The 22,773-nt window shown below is 35.6% G+C and overlaps 1 protein-coding gene across 4 annotated transcripts in view; it reads right to left on the bottom strand.

Moving 5' to 3' along the window:
• Positions 1 to 22,773, bottom strand: part of MAPK10 (mitogen-activated protein kinase 10) — a gene marked incomplete at both ends in the record, with an annotated part of 170,796 nt that overhangs the window by 43,006 nt on the left and 105,017 nt on the right. For 3 of the 4 annotated variants that reach the window (XM_081238356.1, XM_081238355.1, XM_081238354.1), the window contains 2 exons: positions 7,213 to 7,337; positions 13,467 to 13,649. In XM_081238356.1, coding sequence (XP_081094482.1) covers positions 7,213 to 7,337; positions 13,467 to 13,649 — 308 coding nt within the window. The remainder of the gene's footprint in view (positions 1 to 7,212; positions 7,338 to 13,466; positions 13,650 to 22,773) is intronic. The other variant, XM_081238357.1, reaches the window with a different exon arrangement.

A 22,773-nucleotide genomic window follows, 5' to 3' on the forward strand; every position in this document is an offset into this window, starting at 1 on the left:
ACAGAAGTTTCTGAATTTCAGATTGATTACTCAGATTGATTATTCAGAAGCTATCTTGAGGACATGGCCTAACCTTCTGATATTACTCACCAAAGGGAAATGTCAATTACAAAGACTTTAATCCCCTTTTCTCTCAATGGGAGAGATATAGCCTATACAGAGAGTTGTTTTCTTTTATAACTCATTTAAATCATTTCTTCTAGATAATTCATGTTTAATGGTGTTAGACTCACTGACTTAATAAAGAGATTATAAAATATTTGAAGCAAGCACATATACCTTTTATTCAGTGGTTTATCATAAAAACATAAAACTACTGAGGGACTGATTGAGCATTAGATGCATCAAGTTCATATTCATGGTGGCTCGTATTTTTTCTCATTCCTAAATTTATATTCATTCTGAGTATAACAGAATGTACTTAATACATTTATAATTTAATATATTTATAAGCCTATTCTTTACCACATTGTTTTAGGAACTTATGGATTTAAGAGAATTCAGTAGAAGATAATTGGTTAAACCATAGTTAGTGAAGATAAAGATAATACAAACAATAACTCACTCGTGAAGTAGATAACAGAGCAAGTTAACACACGATAATCATAATCAAATAATATTAGCTTTCACTATAAAAAATATATTCAGGAGAATTAGAAGTAGAAAATGAGAATAATTTCCCACCATCACCCTCAATCACTTGAATTTTGTTTGAAGGCCCCAGATAGTCAATACTTACAGATGAATCTTTAAACTACATACGAAGTCTTAGTATGCCAACTTCAGGATTCTTTGATTATTCAATAATAATCTACGCATTTCAGTTACTAAAATGTGGTCAGGACAATTATTTATATTCAAAGCTGACTAGTTTTTTTTAAAATATCATAGCTAGAGATAGATTATCATAATTTGTTAAATATAATTCAAAGCTATTGATGCAATCTGGTTAAGGATTAGGAAACAGTCATTGCAATTTATAACTGATTAACCTTAAGAGGGACAATTATTACAGATTTTTCTTACGTTCAGAATCCTATATACTAAACAGGTTAAATTGTCAAGTAAGATAGATAACCCACATTTGGAGGAATTTATGTCCAGAGATAATAAGCTATAAAATTCCCAATCAATAAAAATTTCCACTGGCTATTAACTGAATAAATATATTCAAGAGAATTAGAAGATCAGTAAAAGCAGGAACCTTGTTTATTGTTTTAAATTCACTGCTGAATCACCATCACCTAGGTCAGTGTGGGACACACAGTTTGGGTTTAATAAAATATTTACAGAGTGAAAAACACCAAACCGTTAATAAATAATCGAAACATATGTGACTAGCTCTGTAGGAGCTGGATAAAGAAAAAGGGCTAACGAGAGAAAGAAAGACAAAGAAGGAAGAAATAACAAAGAGGTGGGTGAGAAGAAAGAATGTCAGAGGTCTTTTTTGGTGTGTTTTACCTACTTGGCAGCAGAAGAGTGGAATGAAAGCAACCTAAAGGAAAACAGATCGCTGAATCTCTCATTCCCCCATGCACATGTTGTCCAGCATTGGCTCCACAGGCCATCATCAACAGCATAACAAACAACTGAAAAAGTGACACCAACATACAAAAGGAGAACTACACACATTCAATTGCAAACCCAATGAGAAATGCTCTCATGCCCAGATTATCGGGTTGGCATAGTACTTGTGATTTCTACAAGATACTTGAGGAAATGAAATATTAGGAGTTTCTAAGGGGATAATGTTTACTTCATTATTACCCAGTGTGGCCCCTGAGCACCGACCTCTTCCAACCTCCAGTCTTCTTCTCTCCAGATTAAGTGAGCCTAACCATCGGTTACTTTAATTTTACTTAGGGGTTTTAGAGCTGCAAATGAGGAAAGAATGAATAGGTGACTGCCTGCCTTGGGCCTATTTGCCCACAGATACAGTCTTCACCTTTCCTTTATTTGCTCTGTGTCTCAGAGGCTGGCCCCTGAAGGCTGCATTTCCAAGGCTCACCTATTGGCTAGTTTAGGGCTGGTCTCAGCCAAGAAAAGGGAGACACCACTAGAAGATGGGGGCAGTGGGGAGAAGCCAGGCCATTTCTCCCCATTTCTCTTGCCAGACACACCTGCCTCTCCTCTGTGTCTATTACCCAGCTCCCACTGGACAGGCCATCACTACCCAACCCTGGGTTCCAATAAACCATCTCCTCTCTTAGGCTTCCTACTGTCGCTAATCTATGGGTTGTTCCAAGAGTATCTGCTCTTGACTTTTGCATTGAAATCAGAAAATATTCTTAGCTTTGCCACTGTTTAAATGCCCTCTAGGGTGGTATCTGCTCAGACCTCAGACTTTAGACTACATGTCTCTCCTGAACTGGTCTTATCTGCCTGCCCTATGTAATTTGTCCACATCTCACAGAGCCAGCCCTCACTCTGGATTGCTCAGGCCAAGCTCTGGAACATTTGCTACTTTGACCACAGACTTCTGATTCTCGTCTCAATGCTTTCTGATCCCACGCCTAGCCCTATTCTACTCTCCTCATCATAGCTTATGAACCTGTGTCCCTGTCACTGTTCACAGTTGTAGAGCTTATATTCTGAATGTTGATATTGGCTGAACTGCAGCACGAAACCATTCTACAATGATCTTTAAGCTCTCATTTAAGATTTACCTTGAACATATTTCCAGACACACACAACAGTAAAATTTACATATCTATGTCACAAGAAAATTGAAAATAGTGCATATTTCCTGGATGGTTGGTCATCCCTTCCATGTGCTCACTTTGGTAATGACCAATAAGATACAAAGGCAGACAAAAAGATAACTAAAATAATGTCAGAGGGTAACTCTGATCAAAGGGCATAAAATCTATGATGGCCTTGCAATAAAAGAGCTTATAATAGTCAGCTTAGCTTTTTTCTATAAATTATTTCACTGTCAGCAAAAAATAACATAATCCCTAAAGCAATGAAATAGTATATATTAATAACAATAAAACATTTAAGGCTCTATTAATTATCTTATGTTGTAAACAGACAGTAAATGTGTAACAGTACTGACTATTCTTGGCTTACATTTTCTAAGTGCTTATTTTAATTGAACTTCAGCACTAATACATGTAAGTGTTATTCTGTTTCCCAGGTTATTCTCTCACTGTGGAGCTAAAGACCAGATTGTTTAACTCGAGGTCTATATGGGTAGATTAAATTTCCACCCAGCCTTGTCCCAATTCCCAAATTAATCTTGAATTGGGTAAGAAATAATAAACAAACTCAGCACTGGCCTTGCTTCCCTCATCGCACTCCACCCAAACTGACTGGGTTAGTCATACCATTTCCCCTTGGTCTCTATGTGGATGGCATGTGTGCTTGTATTCCTAACAGAACATTCCCAGCCTCTCTCTCCAGTTCATCTTCAGCTATGGCCCATGTTCCAAGCCTCTCTTCTAGCATTCTTCCTGTGACTTTGACTCAGTCACTATACAGAAGGTCGTAAGTTGCCTGCCACCCCTCCTCTGCACTCTCGAGTATTATACCTGGGGTTTGCCAACGGGAAGACAGAATTCTCAGATACCAGCTGCCTGACTGGTTCAACCTGCTCCTTTGTCCAGATTCCCAGAGTAATGTTTTGATCATTTAGGACTGGATCTAGGCCTCTCTGAGACAGAGCCTTCCAACAGTGGACCTGATCACTACTGGCCATGAGCCAGGACCCCAGCACCAGTCCCACCTTAGACAATGGTTCCAGTGTCAGGTCTGGAGCCTTCCTTCTTATCATGAATTGAGAAATAAAGATATGTCCTTCTCTAACCCCGTAGGTTTTCAGTTGGCTTCCTTATGATGATTACTTTGAGTTTTGATATCTTTGGTTTGGTGATTGAGCACATCTCCTCCCCCTCCTCTCTCCCTCCCTCTCCATAGTGCTCTCCCACCCCTGGCAATGCAGAACAACTACAGAAGCCCTTAGTAAGGCTCCTGCACTCAGGAGCTTTCATAGAGTGCTCAGAAGTTTTTGAAAAACATAAAACTATGTTTTAAAAAGTGGTCATATTTCATATTCTCCTTAAGTTCCTGTTTTATATTCCCTGAGACATAGTTAATCAACTCCTCCTTAGCTTGCAGTTCACAAAAGTCCTCCTAAAGTGTGTTCATATCCCTATTCTCAGGGTTTGCAGGGTGAGAGCCACCCTGTATCCTAGCAGTGTCTCTAAACTCAAGAATCTGGTAAGAAACAAGGCAACTGATCCTCACTGTTTCTGTATTTCCCTCCAACAGAGCACAGAGAATATGTTCAAGTTTATTCTCTCAAATAGCCCTGACTATACCCTAGTTTATTAAAGATAAATTATAATGAGGATTTGTGAACAATGTAATTTGTCTTTATTTTGGTTTAAATTAATGGTACTGGATTCTTTTATACTTGGCAAGGTAGTGGTGGGTATACATCAGCCAAAAAAGAATATCTTAAAATCTTACAGAAACTAGATAAATTTTAGTGATTTTTTAAAATATGAGTATTTCTATAGTTCCTTGGCCAGCTGGTCCTTTTTCACCAAATATATCTATCTTTCCTAACATCAAAGGGTAGTAAAGGCTTGCAAGTAAAAGTCATAACAGTAATAGTAATGATTATGAGAATAGTAATTTATGATTTCTACTGGCTGTCAAGTACTGTATGAAGTACTTTATGTACATTACCTCTTTAAATTCTCAGAACACTATGCACTATGTATGATTGTTTCCTATTCTTAGTTAAGAAAACTGAGTGAAGGAAGGTTAAGAAACTTGACCTAGGTCAGCTAGTAAGTGGCAGAACAGAAATTTTAACCTAACCCATCTTTCCATATCTGCGGCATTGCATGCAACTCAATAAATTGCATTTGTGTATGCTATTGTACTCCCCTTGATGAATACTGAAACAGAATTAGAATACCTCCCAATTGTTTTATGAAAAAGCATTGACATGAAATGTGGCCTTTGTGTTCAGGGTACATACTTCTGTTGCTCTGAACATTATCTGAATAAGAACTTGCTAATAATTTGAGCAGTTCTAACTTCAGAATTGATGTAATATTACACAAATAGATGAATATTAACCTTGACATTCAACTTTTGACATTTTCAATTTCATTCTTCTATGAATAATTTTCTCTCTTACAGTTATGACAGCATTCATATGCTCTCCTCTTTTCATTTTGGTACTTTGGCACTTTTGGAAACATGTGATAAGATAGCTTGTAGTATGGTTAACAGATTAATACACATAGCATTTCTCTATTCTTTATTTTTTTCTGAAGACATCACATTCTCTTGCAGTTTTTCCTTTATCACTCTACTTGACTCTATTTTCTTCCAAAGGAACTTATTTTGACAATATTGAAATGGCTGACAAAAAGATTCTAGCCATGTAAGGTACTCTAAATTTTATCTTTATATCCTTCAAAGAAATTTTTCATAAAAAGTTAAAATTAAGTTAAAAATCCATTGATACTACTCATTAATATATTGATACAGATTTTAAGCAATTGTGTTTTTTTTCCAGGCAATATGATTACAAGTGAATTACAAATGCAGACTTTATGACTCCAATTAAACTCTAGGTCACTATCCATTAAAAACAGATTATACACATTACATTAGATGTAAGGAAAAAATACATATGCCACATGATTCAAACTATCAAAATAAGTGAAGAGCAATAATTTCAAATAATTTATGTTTGCCTAAAATTTTTATCAGCATAACCTCAAAAATCATCAGAGAAAAAATTCTTATGCTTAATTTTTTCATACATATACATCATACTTTCTCTTACTTATTTCATTATTTCATTCTACTCCAGGAACCTCTTTGAATTATTTCCCAAGAATGAGAGACTGGAAGAGATTCTAGTTTTTAGCTGTAAGAACATTAGTATTTTTAGTTTTAAGAGCATTAGAAGTAAACTCATAAATAATTTTGGGGATTTTATTTTGTAAAAATCAAATTAAGCGACTAAAAATTCATTTAAATCAAATTAAAATTTCAGCATCATTGTAAAACTGCTTAAGAGAACAGATCTTAAGAAAATGTTATAAGAGACTGTTATACCTCAGTTTCCATGCAGGAAGAGTCATTTATCACTGAAGTGTTTTCTCTGAAATTTTGAATGTTTAAGAGCTGGTTACTACGAAAGGTCGCTTTTTGAATATTATGTCTATAAAGTTTGATTCTACCTGATCCTCACTCCCATCTGTCAGCTCTCACTTCTCCAGTGGAGGGTGAAAGGATGAGAATTAATGTCAGCCTTGAATTTAGCATCTCTAACATGAGCAAGCACACAATGAAGCAGAGGAAAAGAAGTCAAAACAATGCAAAAATTGTCCAGGCCAATAATATCTTGGGGTACAAAGAAGTTCACAAGAAAACAAACAAACAAAAAGAAGGACAAGAGGACATTCCTGTTGGGAGTCCTACAGGACACACATGGGCAAAACAATAACCCTGTGCCCTGAGCAGCCCTGGCTCCATACAGAGAAAAGGAGAAAGGCAGAGAGATAAGAAAGTGATTGAAGAGAAGACAGCAAATGATTGAAAAATAATTTAAAAATTGAAAAGATTTATGCTTCTGAGAAGATTCTTAAACTATATCTGGATTGAAAATATGGAGATATATCTGACTATTGTAAGAACAAACCTGAAATTTAGAACCAACCTGAAATAGTGTCCTTATTGGAATACCCGATTTTTCTCACCTGATTTATGCAAGGCTTCACAAAGGCACCAACGGCCTAGTAAAGGCTTTATAATCTAAATGTTCTTAGTACCACACTTTACTAAAGACAGACTTCTTATCGGAATAGAGGCAAAGAGACTTATTTACGTTTTCTGTTACTTAGTTTGCAATAGGAGAGGCTGATAATTAAACATAAAGGAGGAAACACCGGTGGTGTTAACAATTTAACAAAAACTAATGGAAGTGTTTCATGGACAGCCAAGGTTTATTGGACTAAATCACCATCTCTCATAGGAAATCCTGAAAAAGAAACACAACTCAAAACACAGGCTGAAGAAAATAACTTTTAGAAGGGAAGGTAATAGCTTTGTGACTTAGGAATTTTATGAAGGTCCTTTGAGTATTGTTTTGGATTCTAATTCTCCTTCAGTTCACACCATGGAGCACCCAGTTACTATGATTTGTTTGCAGAAAGAAAATAAAATAAGCTGAAGACTTACCGCCTCCACTTCGGCAGGATCATACCACACATTGATGTACGGATGCTGTAAGGCATCGTCCACTGATATCCTTTTTGCTGGGTCAATCACTAGCATCTTTGACAACAAGTCCCTGGCTTGGCTGGCTGAAACGATGAATGAGAAGAAAAATAGTAATGTTTTGATTTTGGCAAGGAAATTTTTTGGAGGGAGAAAAAATTTTAAAAACAAAAAACAAAGATCAATTAGCACCTTCCATCGAAATGTCAGGTAAGTTCACCAAGTGATTAGGGAAATGCAAAATGAAACAATGAAAATATTTTTTTATCCATCAAATTTGCAAAAACAAGAGATGGCATAATATCCACTAACTCCAGGTCATTTCATTCATGTTGGTGGCAGTGTTAATTGATAAACATTTTTTAGAGGACAATTTTGGCAGTACCTATTAAAATTTTAAATGTGAATACCTTATAGCCCAACAGTTCCACTTTTAGGTATACAGTCTAGAGAAACAATTAACATGTTCATGAAAAGCATATAGAAAGGATGTTCACTGCAGCACTGATCAAAGATTCAAACATTTTAAACAATCTAAATGTCCACCTATAGAGCAACTAAATGAGCTATGGTACAACTGTACCAATTATATTTGGCAGTTTAAAAGAATAAGGTGGATCTATATGGACTCACATGGACATGGTCTTAAGTGAAAAAAAATTTGCAGGATGAACCATAGATCCTGATGCCATTGTATAAATCTGTCCCTTCCCAATAACACAACAAACATTTCCCTCTCTCTCTATTTATGTATATAAATGCATAGAAAGGTCTGTGGGGATAATCAACAAACTGAAAATCATAGTTAACTCTGAGGAGAAGAAAATATATACATGTATTGCTTGCATAGTTAAAAATAAATTCAAAAGAAGGAAGTTTTAAAAATGGAAACAAAGTGAGTGTACACCGCTCATTTTAAAACTTTTCTGAGCTGCGAAAAAGGATAAAGCACTGTCTAGAGGGAGGCAAGGAGGTCAGGGGTGACTTTTTGAAAATGGGAGAAATGATGAGGACTTTAACAGGACCAGAAGCTTCAAGAATTGAGAGGGGACAGATTTGAGAGGAAAAAAATCCACAAGACTTAGTAACCAAATTGATGTGGGAGATGTTCAGTTTATAAAATACATATTGTCCACTGTGTGCCAGGTACAGTGTGAGATGCTAGAGATATAAAAAATTACATGGTGATAATCATTAAATGCATTTATTTAATAACATAGCTAAAGGACACTCTAAAAATCTCTGAAAATACATAAAATTTTCAAGAAAATACAGATACAAACTGGTTTGGAAGTTTTTATGGTGAAAATATTCAGTTTATTCCAAACATATGGTAAAACTTCAAATTAAAGAAAGCAAAATCTAAATTGGTTTGCTAAATTAGGAAAAAGGCAATGTGTTTGAATCCATTAATATGTATCAACTTTTAATTATCATTTTTTTCTGATTATTAAGGAAATATGGGTTAATTATAAAAAATTCGGAAATCACATAAAACATAAAATCCAGAAAAACCCACCTTCCCCACAGGCAATCACCTCATTATTAATGTATTCTCTTCTAGTTTTACGTGTTTTTTCATAACTTTGATTGTACTACAGTTAAAATGTAGCAATCTATGACATTAGTATCTCTGGTGGTGTTACATTTTAATAACATACTTTTTTTTTTTTTAAAGAAGATGTTGGGGGTAGGAGTTTATTAATTAATTTATTTATTTTTGCTGCGTTGGGTCTTCATTTCTGTGTGAGGGCTTTCTCTAGTCGTGGCAAGCGGGGGCCACTCTTCATCGCGGTGCACGGGCCTCTCACTATCACGGCCTCTCTTGTTGCGGAGCACAGGCTCCAGACGCGCAGGCTCAGTAGTTGTGTCTCATGGGTCTAGTTGCTCCACGGCATGTGGGATCTTCCCAGACCAGGGCTCGAACTTGAGTCCCTTGCGTTAGCAGGCAGATTCTCAACTGCTGCGCCACCAGGGAAGCCCCGATAACATACTTTTTATATATTTATTTATACTAATTACATATTTATAAAAATCGCTAGTTAAATTAGACTGGAAGATTTTTTTTATTTCTACTAGTCATTTTTCTGGGGATCTCAATTCTAAAAATTTAATTTCTGTTAATTCCAAACTGATACTGTGAAGTTCACAAGAGTAACAAAAGTACAGAAATATACTTTAATTTTCAACAATTAATCTTTCTCATTGTTAATAACCCTGCCATGATCTAACGGGGCTGTATTGGTTTTTGTCATTGGTTCAAAGATCTCTTTGATTTGTAACTGATTTTATACCCAGACTCACACAGTCCCACAAGTTCTCCCATCAAACCCACCTATGTTTCTGCTCTTAGAAAGGGACAGGGGGGCTGGGGTGGTCTCCTAATCAATAGAGACATGAATGACAGTAATACCAAATCATCTTACTAAGAAACAAGGATCAGTACTCTTGTAGGGAACAAAATGAGGAAGAAGAAAAGCATTTAATTCTTCATCTTTCATTCTTTCATTTGCAAGTAAATGTCTTACACTCTTTAATAACAGTAGAATAAATTCATCCCTTTGATTCTTTGTGTAATTCTTTATAATTTGCTGATTTATATTACAATTATAATTTAATAATTATAAATATGTAAACTAGTTTTTTTAATGTTTTTAAACTTTTTTTAAAATTTTTAAAAGTTACTTTCCATTTATAGTTATTACAAAATATTGGCTATATTCCCCGTGTTGTACAATACATCCTTGAGCCTATCTTACACCCAATAGTTTGTACCTCCCACTTCCTCCCCTATATTTCCACACACACACACACCTGTCACTGGTAACCACTAGTTTCTTCTCTATAGCTGTAAGTCTGCTTCTTTTTTGTTATATTCACTAGTTTGTTGTATTTTTTTAGATTCCACTTTTAAGTGATATCATACAGCATTTGCCTTTCTCTGTCTGACTTATTTCACTTAGCATAATGTTCTCCAAGTCCATCCATGTTGCTGCAAATGGCAAAATTTCATTCTTTTTTATGGTTGAGTAGTATTCTATTGTGTGTGTATGTGCGTGTGTGTGTGTATCACATCTTCTAGTTTATTATTTGCAAAAGTAATATAATTATAGTGGTTCAAACTGAATTAAAAAGCCAAAAAATAAACTCAAGGAGGTTGGAATTATATCATGAAGCATGGCATTTTACTGAATAGTTTCTCTCCAAGTGCTTGCATTATATCAAATACTTTAATCAAGGTTTTGTGGCCTCTGTATTGTTATACTATAAGTGACTTAATAGGAAGGGATTACTTTTGCCTGACATGTCAATTAGCATCATAAAGACATACATTCTTCAAAATCTCTACCTGGGGTATTAGCACTTCTTCATTCTGCGTATAGTTGATGTTGTTCTTAAAAGCAGTAGATTTATCAAGACAGTATGGTACTGGCACAAAAACAGAAATATAGATAAATGGAACAGGATAGAAAGCTCAGAGATAAACCCATACACATATGGTCACCTTATCTTTGATAAAGGAGGCAAGAATATACAGTGGAGAAAAGACAGCCTCTTCAATAAGTGGTGCTGGGAAAACTGGACAGCTACATGTAAAAGTATGAAATTAGAACACTCCCTAACACCATACACAAAGATAAACTCAAAATGGATTAAAGACTTAAATGTAAGGCCAGACACTATCAAACTCTTGGAGGAAAACATAGGCAGAAAACTCTATGACATAAATCACAGCAAGATCCTTTTTGACCCACCTCCTAGAGAAATGGAAATAAAAACAAAAATAAACAAATGGGACCTAATGAAACTTCAACGCTTTTGCACAGCAAAGGAAACCATAAACAAGATGAAAAGACAACCTTCAGAATGGGAGAAAATATTTGCAAATGAAGCAACTGAAAAGGATTAATCTCCAAAATTTATAAGCAGCTCATGCAGCTCAATATCAAAAAAACAAACAACCCAATCCGAAAAATGGGCAGAAGACCTAAATAGATATTTCTCCAAAGAAGATATACAGATTGCCAACAAACACATGAAAGAATGCTCAACATCATTAATCATTAGAGAAATGCAAATCAAAACTACAATGAGATATCATCTCACACCGGTCAGAGTGGCCATCATCAAAAAATCCACAAACAATAAATGCTGGAGAGGGTGTGGAGAAAAGGGAACCCTCTTGCACTGTTGGTGGGAATGTTAATTGATACAGCTACTATGGAGAACAGTATGGAGGTTCCTTAAAAAACTAAAAATAGAACTACCATACGACCCAGCAATCCCACTACTGGGCATATATCCTGAGAAAACAATAATTCAAAGAGTCAGGTACCAAAATGTTCATTGCAGCTCTATTTACAATAGCCAGGACATGGAAGCAACCTAAGTGTCCATCAACAGATGAATGGATAAAGAAGATGTGGCACATATATACAATGGAATATTACTCAGCTATAAAAAGAAATGAAATTGAGTTATTTGTAGTGAGGTGGATGGACTTAGAGTCTGTCATACAGAGTGAAGTAAGTTAGAGAAAAACAAATACCATATGCTAACACATATATATGGAATCTAAAAAAAAAAAAGAAAAGAGAAAGGTCATGAAGAACGCAGGGGTAAGACAGGAATAAAGACACAGACTTACTAGAGAATTGACTTGAGGATATGGGGAAAGGGAAAGGATAGCTGTGACAAAGTGAGAGAGTGGCATGGACATATATACACTACTAAAAGTAAATTAGATAGCTAGTGGGAAGCAGCTGCATAGCACAGGGAGATCAGTTCGGTGGTTTGTGACCACCTAGCGGGGTGGGATAGGGAGGGTGGGAGGGAGGGAGTTTCAAGAGGGAAGAGATATGGGGACATATGTATATGTATAACTGATTCACTTTGTTATAAAGCAGAAACTAACACACCATTGTAAAGCAATTATACTCCAATAAAGACGCTAAAAAAAAAAGGCAGTAGATTTAGTAATAATTTAGTCTGTTGTCATTCAGAGAGTCGGTAGAGGTAGTTAAAAGAAGAAACCCAACTGTGCAATAAAAGTGTCACAAACACAGAAACAACGCTGTGCACTTAAAACCCATCAGATAAAAGTCTGGAGGAAATAATAAGACCCTGGGAAGTCATAGCACCGCATTTCAGCTTCTCCATCTATGTCTATATTAGCTATAAATTAAGTCTGAAAGTTAAATCTGTAGCTAATTAATTGTCCACTGAACATTTGGTGTAAAATTTCACAAGCATGTGTCTTTTTCCGGGATAATGTATAGATCCACGTAAAATAATAATTATTTTATTTTTAATAAATATTTATTAGTATTTTTATATCTAATAGTTACTGGGCACTTACTGTGAGCCAGGCACTGTTCTAAGTGCTTGACAAATTAGTCAGCTAATCTTCCCAATGACCCTGTAAACACTTTCTACTTTCATTTGTTAAAGGAGGTACAGAAAGATGAGATAACTGGCCTAAATTCACACAGATTTTAAGGGGTAGGATTTCAGCTCCGGCAGGGGAAAAAATCAAATTTGCTTCAAAATCACATTATCTGAAATATCCTAAGTTAAAGTAAGAATTAGAATATTATTTATATTACACTTTATACATTACCAAGTTTATTCAGTCCTATAACCAAGCATTATAATCCCAGTTTTGTTGGTGAAGAAATTAAGATTTGTTACTAAAGTTCATAACTGCAGACATAGTAGTAGAAAAATTACTTATTAATGAAAGTGTTTACACTGAATACAAAATGTGTAGGTAAAAAACCTCATTTATCACTCTAAAATGAAAAAATGGTGGTTAAGAAGTCCATAAAATGCAAAGAAAATTCAAACATCTATAGCTCTAAGATTTGGCAACTAAAAACTTGTGTTGAAAGTGTTTCCAGGTAATAAAAAGAACTGAAACAATTATTTCAATGTATACTACATTGGTCTTTTAGAGTTAGCACTGCAAAATAATTTTAAGGTCCTAAATAAGCCCCATGAAATAGTTTAACCTGCACCACTGTTACACACTTTATTACTAACCTTCTCTCTGAATATCCAGGCAATTTTAAAATCCTTGGCTTCTCCCCCTTTGTAAAGAAAATCTTTTAAAAATACCTCTCTTTAAATTGAGGTATTTCAAGTTAAAGAAAGATGTCTCTATAGCTTGCCCATCACCCACATAGTAGTTCTGAAGTTGTCTCTGAAGGGCTTACCTTTGAGTTTATTGTGCTCGGAGTCCGCTGGGAAGAGGGAATCTGGAAAGAGCTTGGGGAAGGTGAGTCCTGCATACTTGGGCCGATTCTCCACATAGTTTCTTACTGTGGGTTGCAATTTCTTCATGAATTCTGGGCATGGTGTTCCTAGTTGCTCAATTACCTTGTTCCACTGGTCAATATCTGAGAATTGAATAGTTAAGGGCAAAAACAAGTGTAGGCCACTAGCGCCTGCCTTTCACTAGTTGGGAGACTAACTGCTTCTCAGAATCCCAAGCAGTCATCAACACAAATGGAGTTTTAATAAACAACAAAGGACAGAAATATAAAATCAGATTGTCAGGCAGTGAATCCCCTTGGAATTTTAAATTCACTTTTGGAACATATACACTTTTGGGGAATTAGCATTACTTAAAATAGGATATCATGAAATAGTCTTTGGGTTATAAAGATGAAAAGGTATTTAAATAACACAAGAAGAATTTCTCCTCTTGAGCTAAACTTCTGTATAACCATGTGATTTGGAAGAGAAAAAAATATAAAGACATATAATAATATTATCATGAAATTACTTCAATCATTTATTTTCTAAAAATGACAAATGCACAAATATTTTATAAGATTTATTTATATTTTTCTTAAGTTCTTTTTAAGGTTTTTTTCTTCTGTTCTCTATCAAATGGGAAATTTCATTATCTGTTAATGTTTTCCACTCATATGCATTACAAATAGGATCAATCTAATTTTTGATAGTAACTCACTAATTCTTCACCAAAGACTTAAATAAAATTCTCTTTATCAAAGTAGTCACAGTTTCATACCTATTTTCTTACTTCTGATGATAGTGCCCTGTATCCATGAATATTGGAGATATGAGGGTAAACATAGGATGTTCAATTTAAAACAGATTTCAACCAAGTGCATGTGTTTCAAAAGTATGTTAAACATAGGGAATACTGCAAGAAAAATAAATATTACCTCTCTATGAAAGTTAATACTTTACAAAACTGGGGTGTCTCTCACCGACATACCCACTGATTGGGATTTTCTTTTTCATCTATCATTGATATTTGATATGTCAGAGCCTTGAGAATGATAAATACCTATGAAAACTCTGAAGAGCCAACTGGAAGAAGTTGATTTCAAACAGATTTCCTTGTCATGTGTCAGTGAATGACGGAGGCCTTAGAAATTCTTAAATCCAATACCCCAGGCAGTGTACTCTCCTATGTTGTTTATTCTACTACTCTATCTTTAATGTAAAGTTAATTAATTCATTTTTGCTAATGTAATTTGTGACAGTTCAGGTAACTTTACCATAATATTACTTAATTGAGATTCATAAAATTTTTACCCCAGCTATTCTATAGGGTTGGACTAAAAAAGATGGGCAGTCCTGACAGAAGACAAAATTAACTATATTCAGCCAAAATAAATATATAATGCAAACAATGTAGATAGGTGATTGAACAAAGATAAAATCAAGCTAATTTGCAAATTCTCTTCTATGTCCCTTATAATCTAGCTGAATAAAGTTTAAATTATTACATAGCCTCTCAAGTATGGTGCTGAAAAAAATACATGATTGTGTAATATCAAGAAATGAAGTAAAAGTGGGAAAAACTGAAGAATATTCCTTTACAAGATGATAGGAATAATTAAACAAGAATATATTTCAATAAAACTTAATCTGAATTACCATGTGCCTGAGAATATAGTAGTAAGTTCAAATCATTAGAAATAAACTTAAAAACTTACAAAAGATTAGAGTTAAAAGTTACTCCTAGACAAAAACTTACGTTAGTACTATGGATATAGGTAAGCTAGAATGACTTAGATATATTTAAATAGAAAACATTAATACAGTTAAATAAATCTCAGTGCTTACATTGTAAATTATGAAAAGAGATCTACTCTTTAATACAGTTAAATTATCATGTCCTAACAAGCCATCATTTAATCATTGGTCAAGCTTCTTTAGGATTCTGAAGATTTGATGTCAAAATAAAAATAAGGGCAAAGAAGCTGTCAGATTTTCTGTAAAGGAGTCTTTTAACAAAGGTGGCAAAATACTCCCAACACACTACTATAGTGACATTTAACTAGCAGTATACAGTTATTTAGTTAAAAAGTGATTGCTTTTAAAGTAACATTCCCAAAACAATTACATGTTATTTTTACAGTAAAGTTTAAGGAGACTCAAATATTCTGGAATTAATTAAACAAGAACTATTAAAATGTTTCTTATTACAAGTTATAATTAAAGTCTATAGAAGCACTCAGCACATTTTCCTACCTTAAATTGTTTTTTAGATGAAACACTATGTGGTCCTTGATGTAATGGTTTACAACAAAGAAGGGAGGGGAGAATCTTTATTACTGACAATGAAATAACTGAATGTTCTAACTGAAAATATGTGTTATAGTCATCTTTAAAATTGTGTGCCTCTATTTTAACCAATCCATTTCAGGTTCTTTCTTCCCACAAACATGACTAGTATATTTAGGTAGTAAGTATTTGTTTTCCAGATGTTCACAGGATTGCAAACAACTTCACCCACTATCCTTAGTTAACCACATGATTTTCCTTTATAATCCTAATTAACCAAATATAAGCCATGACTGGAAATAATGTCTCCTGGCTCCAAATCCAGTGCTTGTTCCAAGGATTCCAGTAAGAAAAAGAGCAAGTTTGGAACTGATGTGTTAAAAATTGCTTTAATTTGGCCATAAAATTGATGGTATGTTTGTCACAGGCAATTCCTCTTAAAGAATGCCTCTGAAACTGCTTACCTAGTCTATTAGGTCAACATATCACATAAAACAATTCATTTTATTAATATTTAAATAGAAAATAAATTGATGCATTTTTGAAAGAAATTTTTTAATCATCAGATTTCCACAATGATTTTATTTTTAAAAATACATAAAATATTAAATAGATTTTTATGATTATGTGCTAATGTTAGCATAGTAAATTTTTTTAAAAGAATGGCCAAAATTATTTTTGCAAAAGGATTTCTTTGTTTTAGAACACTAATAAGTCATCATTTTTCTATTATATGAGTAAGGATGTGATTCCTTATAGATTCCAGCCTGTGCAGTTATCAAAAAAGCAATAAATATACATTTTAATATACTTTAATATATTTTTAAATATTTTGATCTACTATTTTGGAAATTATCATACAACTTAATTATCAAAGGTATTTAATAAAAATTGAAAAATGTCATTTAATAGGAATCATTTGACAATTTCCTCTAGTTCTAAATTCACTACATAAAAAATAGTCATATTACAAAAAGTTTGATTTTATAGAGTATAATGATAAGATAATGTGCAAATATTGTCTATTATTAATGTCTTCAATAAATAGTACTGTAATAGAAGAACGAAGCAAAATAAGTATGGATTGTAAAAATGATTATATGAAATCCTAAGATTAAAAATTATTCCAGGACTTCCCTGGTGGTGCAGTGGTTGGGAGTCTGCCTGCCAGTGCAAGGGACATGGGTTTGAGCCCTGGTCTGGGAAGATTCCACATGCCACGGAGAAACTGGGCCCGTGTGCCACAGCTGCTGAGCCTGTGCTCTGGAGCCTGCCAGCCGCAGCTGCTGAGCCTGCGCGTCACAACTACTGGGGCCCGTGCTCCGCAATGGGAGAGGCCACCTCAGTGGAGGCCCATGCACTGCAGTGGGTCCTGCTCACCGCAGCCAGAGAAGGGCTCATGCACAGCAACGAAGACCCAATGCAGCCAAAAATAAAATAAATTTAAAAATAAATAAAATTTAATAAAAATTATTCCAGCTAATTCTTTTCAGTTAGCCAAGAATTTACATTTAATGTCCTCCTTTTACGATAACTTCCTTGGTTGAGGAAGTTTCTAAAATATGTAACAAACTGCCTTGAACCTTATGTATGAAATTACTCATACATTATTTTCTTATTATTTTCTGGGTTTGGGGATCATAATTTACACAATGCACATTAAGCTTTCAGAAGCTACTAAGTGGAATCATAAAGTGTTGTTTAATGACCTCATTCTACTATGCCCTTTGAATTACTGTATCTTCTTTTCATGTTTTTTTCTTCATTGATTACTTTTTGTTATGGTGAATATGGTTTCCAGAGTTGACAGCATCATGAATTCAGACTTGCTGTCTACTCTGCCCTAAGTCTTATATTCAATATTCTATGCAAAAATTTTCTGACATCTATTTGCAACTTAAAGAATATCAGTGTTTGGCCCCCAATTCTTAACTATGTTTTTAAAGATAATATTGTTTAAGAGCATTGTCTGTATAGAAAATTTCCAGGAGAGGCTACCTAATCTTGCAAGCCAAACTGCTGCCTTGTTGGCACTGCATTGTGTATTATTGTGTGGCTTTATGTTAGCCCTGCACTTATGTCTGCAATAAGGAAGTGGAGGTATGCATGTCATGTGTTAGGCATAATGATATAAAACTGTGGTTCCCAAACTGAATATTCATAACATAGGGAACTTATAAAAATACAGGTCACTCTCCTCTACCCACTGATCTACAAGATTCTGAGTGTATACACCTGAGATGATATCATTAAGAAACACCAATAGTAATTGCAATCCAGATGGCCCCTGGACTCTATTTGAGAAATACTAACAATCTCTTGTGAATTACTAAGCCCAGATTTAAGAATAAAGTACTAACCTGTTTCAGTTTTATGGCACAAATTAGAATAGGGTCAATTTCACCAAAAGATTATTCCAGACCTATTTGCTATGGAAAACTTAGGGGTTGTCAACTTGGAAATATTTCAGGGAAAGAAAAATCCTAATATATGTTCCTTTTCCCCACGTCACTTTCCTGAAAAGACCATGGGAAATTATGACAAGTAGGCTCCATGCAGAGAAAGAGGAGTTCTACCCATAAACATCTAGGGAAAGATCAAATTTATATGTTGCTATCATAGATGTATATGGGGTGATATAATATCATATTATATGGGGTACTACTCATATGAAGTATAAAAGCTATTGCTCTATAATAAACTTTGTTCTCAAAAGAACTCTCAATTCCGAGGACATTGTAAAAATCAGGATAGAAATATATATATATTCATAAGACATAGGTCTAGATTCAGATTTTCATGGTTATGTCTTGAGTTGTTTTGTTACTTTAAAAATATTTTTACTCTTTTTTCATTTGAAAATGTCATTTTCCTCTCAAAAATCTCCCTCAAATTCTAGTAATATGAAATATGAATAGATAACTTAATGCACAATTGTAACTAATGTCTGTTTTCATTATAAATGAGCACAGGAAGAGGAAATATTACAAGCCAAAACACATTGAAAAACTCCAAGTTGACAATTTGAGTTAAAGGCTTTTGTTCACTGGCAGCAGATTGCTCATGGAGTACTGTGGGACATGAAATATCCAAAGGCTGATATTTGAAGCATGATGTATATGCATCTCAGTATAATCTATTTCATCTTATAAATCTATTTATTATTGTAATCTATATTTACTTAAAAGCAAAAAATGGAGAGATATTTCACATATAAGCAAATCTAATATACATTAATATGTGTCACAATGTAGAATTTTCATTAAGCTATTGAAGGTTAATCTTTGGGGCCACTCATTTGTACAGGTCCCTTGCAAAACTATGTGCCTAGTTTTGTATTTGTAATATTAATTTTTTTTTACATAACACCCACCTCCAACTGCATGATATTCTGGCCTCACAATAGCTACATCTGACTCTACCTGTATTTTGAAACTGGAAGAGGTCTTGGAGATCATTTAAATTGACCTCTGTATTTTGTAGCTGAAAAATGTCAAGGTCTTTTAAAATTGGTATGTAAAATGACTTTAAACAAAAGAGCTCATACAAACAGCTCCAAACACTAAAAGAAATACAGAATGCTATTTAACAGGAGTTTTGGTGACTCTGTACTCTGCTCTGTGAGACCCTCCCTAAAAGATTACATCCATTTCTGGGTATAACACTGTATAAGAAAAAGTTAAGAAGGGACAATGAAGTTTATATGAGGTAAAAAGAAAATGCTATATGAGGCATACTTGATAAAATTTTTTATGTTTCAACTCAAAAAGGAAGAAGACAACCCCAACCCCTCCCCATCCTAGCACTTTGATCCCTCTTATCCTTTAGCTGTTATCACCTTCTAATATATTGTGCTTCTATTTTAAATTTCATGATGACAAGGATTTTCATCAGTTTGTTTACTTACATATCTGTAGATATAAGCACATAGTAAGTGCTCAAAAATATTTGATGAATAATTGAATGTCTACTTTATGTCCAATTACAGTTTTTTCATGGAGATAATGTGAAGAATAGTGGAGAGAAGGTATTCAAAGAAATAAAAGCTGAGAAATTCCAGGAATTGGAGATAGGCTGGAATTCAGGCAACACAGTGAATCCCAAGAGATAAATAAAAAGGAATACAAACCTAGTCACATAGGAGAGAAACAGCAGATAACCAAAGACCAAGAAAAAGGACAGACTATGCCCAAAGATGACTATCAAACTGACAGTTAATTATTCACCAGTAATATTGAAAACAAAAAGCCAGTGGAATAACACTTCTAAAATGCTGAAAGAAATAGCTGTCAATCTAAAATTCTATATCCAACAAAGCTCTCTTTCAAGTAAGGGAACACTAATCAAAAAACAGAGTTTTATTGTCAAAGACTCCCATTAAAGGATGTACTTCAGAAGGAAAGAAAATAATCTCAAAGTAAAGGACCAAATTGCAAGAAATAATGATAAACCAAGAAAATGATAATCAGAAGGATTAATCTAAAGAAACTCTACCTGTATGCAATCCAATGATAATATTGTCAATTTATGAGGCTAAAAGAAGAGAATTAAAATACTGGGCATAGAGAGTATATGTAAATTGGTATAGTAATGATCTAAATTATGAACATGTGCTAAGATTCTTCTGCATTCAGGAGAAGGATAAAAATTGTCTGAATTAAAACAGCAATTCTCCACAAATTGAAGTACACGTTCAATAAAATTCCAATATAAATACCAATAGGGATCATTTTACAGAAGTTAGCAAGCCAATCTAAAATATTTGAGGAAGAGAAACAGTTCATTAAACACTAAGCTACTTCTGAAAATGACAAAGAAGTTGGATATTTACCCTACCTTATACGTGTATAGTGTACATCTGTATTCATTAAGAAAGGGTAGGAGGAGCTTCAAGATGGCGGAAGAGTAAGACGTGGAGATCACATTCCTCTCCACAAATACATCAGAAATACATCTACATGTGGAACAGCTCCTACAGAACACCTACTGAACGCTGACAGAAGACCTCAGACCTCCCAAAAGGCAAGAAACTCCCCATGTACCTGAGTAGGGCAAAAGAAAAAAGAATAAACAGAGACAAAAGAATAGGGACGGGACCTGCACCAGTGGGAGGGAGCTTTGAAGGAGGAAAGGTTTCCACACACTAGAAGCCCCTTCTTGGGCAGAGACTTCAGGTGGCGGAGGGGGGAAGCTTTGGAGCCACGGAGGACAGCGCAGCAACAGGGGTACGGAGGGCAAAGTGGAGAGATTCCCGCACAGAGGATCAGTGCCGACCGGCACTCACCAGCCCGAGAGGCTTGTCTGCTCGCCCGCCAGGGCGGGCGGGGCTGGGAACTGAGGCTCGGGCTTCGGTCGGAGCGCAGGGAGAGGACTGGGGTTGGCCGCGTGAACACAGCCTGCAGGGGTTAGTGCACCACGGCTAGCCAGGAGGGAGTCCGGGGAAAAGTCTGGACCTGCCGAAGAGGCAAGAGACTTTTTCTTCCCTCTTTGTTTCCTGGTGCGCGAGGAGAGGGGATTAAGAGCGCTGCTTAAAGGAGCTCCAGAGAAGGGCGCGAGGGGCGGCTATCAGCGTGGACCACAGAGACGAGCATGAGACACTAAGGCTGCTGCTGCCGCCAATAAGAAGCATGTGTGCGATCACAGGTCACTCTCCACACCTCCCTTCTGAGGAGCCTGTGCAGCCCACCACTGCCAGGGTCCCAGGATCCAGAGACAACTTCCTCGGGAGAATGCACAGTGCGCCTCATGCTGGTGCAACGTCACCCCAGGCTCTGCCGCTGCAGGCTCGCCCCACATCTGTAACCCTCCCTCCCTCCAGGCCTGAGTGAACCAAAGACCCCAAATCAGCTGCTCCTTTAACCCCGTCTTGTCTGAGCAGAGAAGAGAAGCCCTCAGGCGACCTACAGGCAGAGGCAGGTCCAAATCCAAAGCTGAACCCCAGGAGTTGTGCAAACAAAGAAGAGAAAGGGAAATTTCTCCCAGCAGCCTCAGGAGCAGTGGATTAAATCTCCACAATCAAGTTGATATGCCTTGCATCTGTGGAATACCTGAATAGACAATGTATCATCCTAAGTTTAGGAGGTGGACTTTGGAAGCAATGATATATATATATTTTTTTCCCTTTTTCCCTTTTTGTGAGTGTGTATGTGTATGCTTCTGTGTGTGACTTTGTCTGTATAGCTTTGCTTTTACCACTTGTCCTAGGGTTCTGTCATAAGTTTTTTTTTTTTTTTAGTATAATTTTTAGCACTTGTTATCTTTGGTGGATTTGTTTTTTAGTTTGGTTGCTCTCTTCTTTCTTTCTTCTTTTTTTAATTACTTAAAATTTTTAAAATAATTCTCTTTTATTTTAATAACTATTTTATTTGATCTTCTTCTTCCCTTCTTTCTTTTTTTTTCTCCCATTTATTCTGATCCACATGGATGACAGGCTCTTGGTGCTCCAGCCAGGTGTCAGGGCTCTGCCTCTGAGGTGGGAGAGCCAAGTTCAGGACACTGGTCCACAAGAGACATCCCAGCTCCACGTAATATCAAACAGCAAATTCTCCCAGAGATCTCCATCTCAACGCAAAGACACAGCTCCACTCAACGACCAGCAAGCTACACTTCTGGACACCCTATGCCACACAACTAGCAAGACAGGAACACAACCCCATCCATTAGGAGAGAGGCTGCCTAAAATCATAAGAAGGCCACAGACAACCCAAAACACACTACCAGACGTGGACCTGCCCACCAGAGAGACAAGATCGAGACTCATCCACCAGAAAACAGGCACTTGTCCCCTCCACAAGGAAGCCTACACAACCCACTGAACCAACCTTAGCCACTGCAGACAGACACCAAAAACAACGGGAACTACGAACCTGCAACCTATGAAAAGGAGACCCAAAACACAGTAAGTTAAGCAAAATGAGAAGACAAAAAAACACACAGCAGATGAAGGAGCAAGGCAAAACCCCACCAGACCTAACAAAT

This window comes from Mesoplodon bidens (genome assembly GCF_964165515.1).
Source record: "Mesoplodon bidens genome assembly, chromosome: 1".
NCBI classification, from domain to species: Eukaryota; Metazoa; Chordata; class Mammalia; order Artiodactyla; family Ziphiidae; genus Mesoplodon; species Mesoplodon bidens.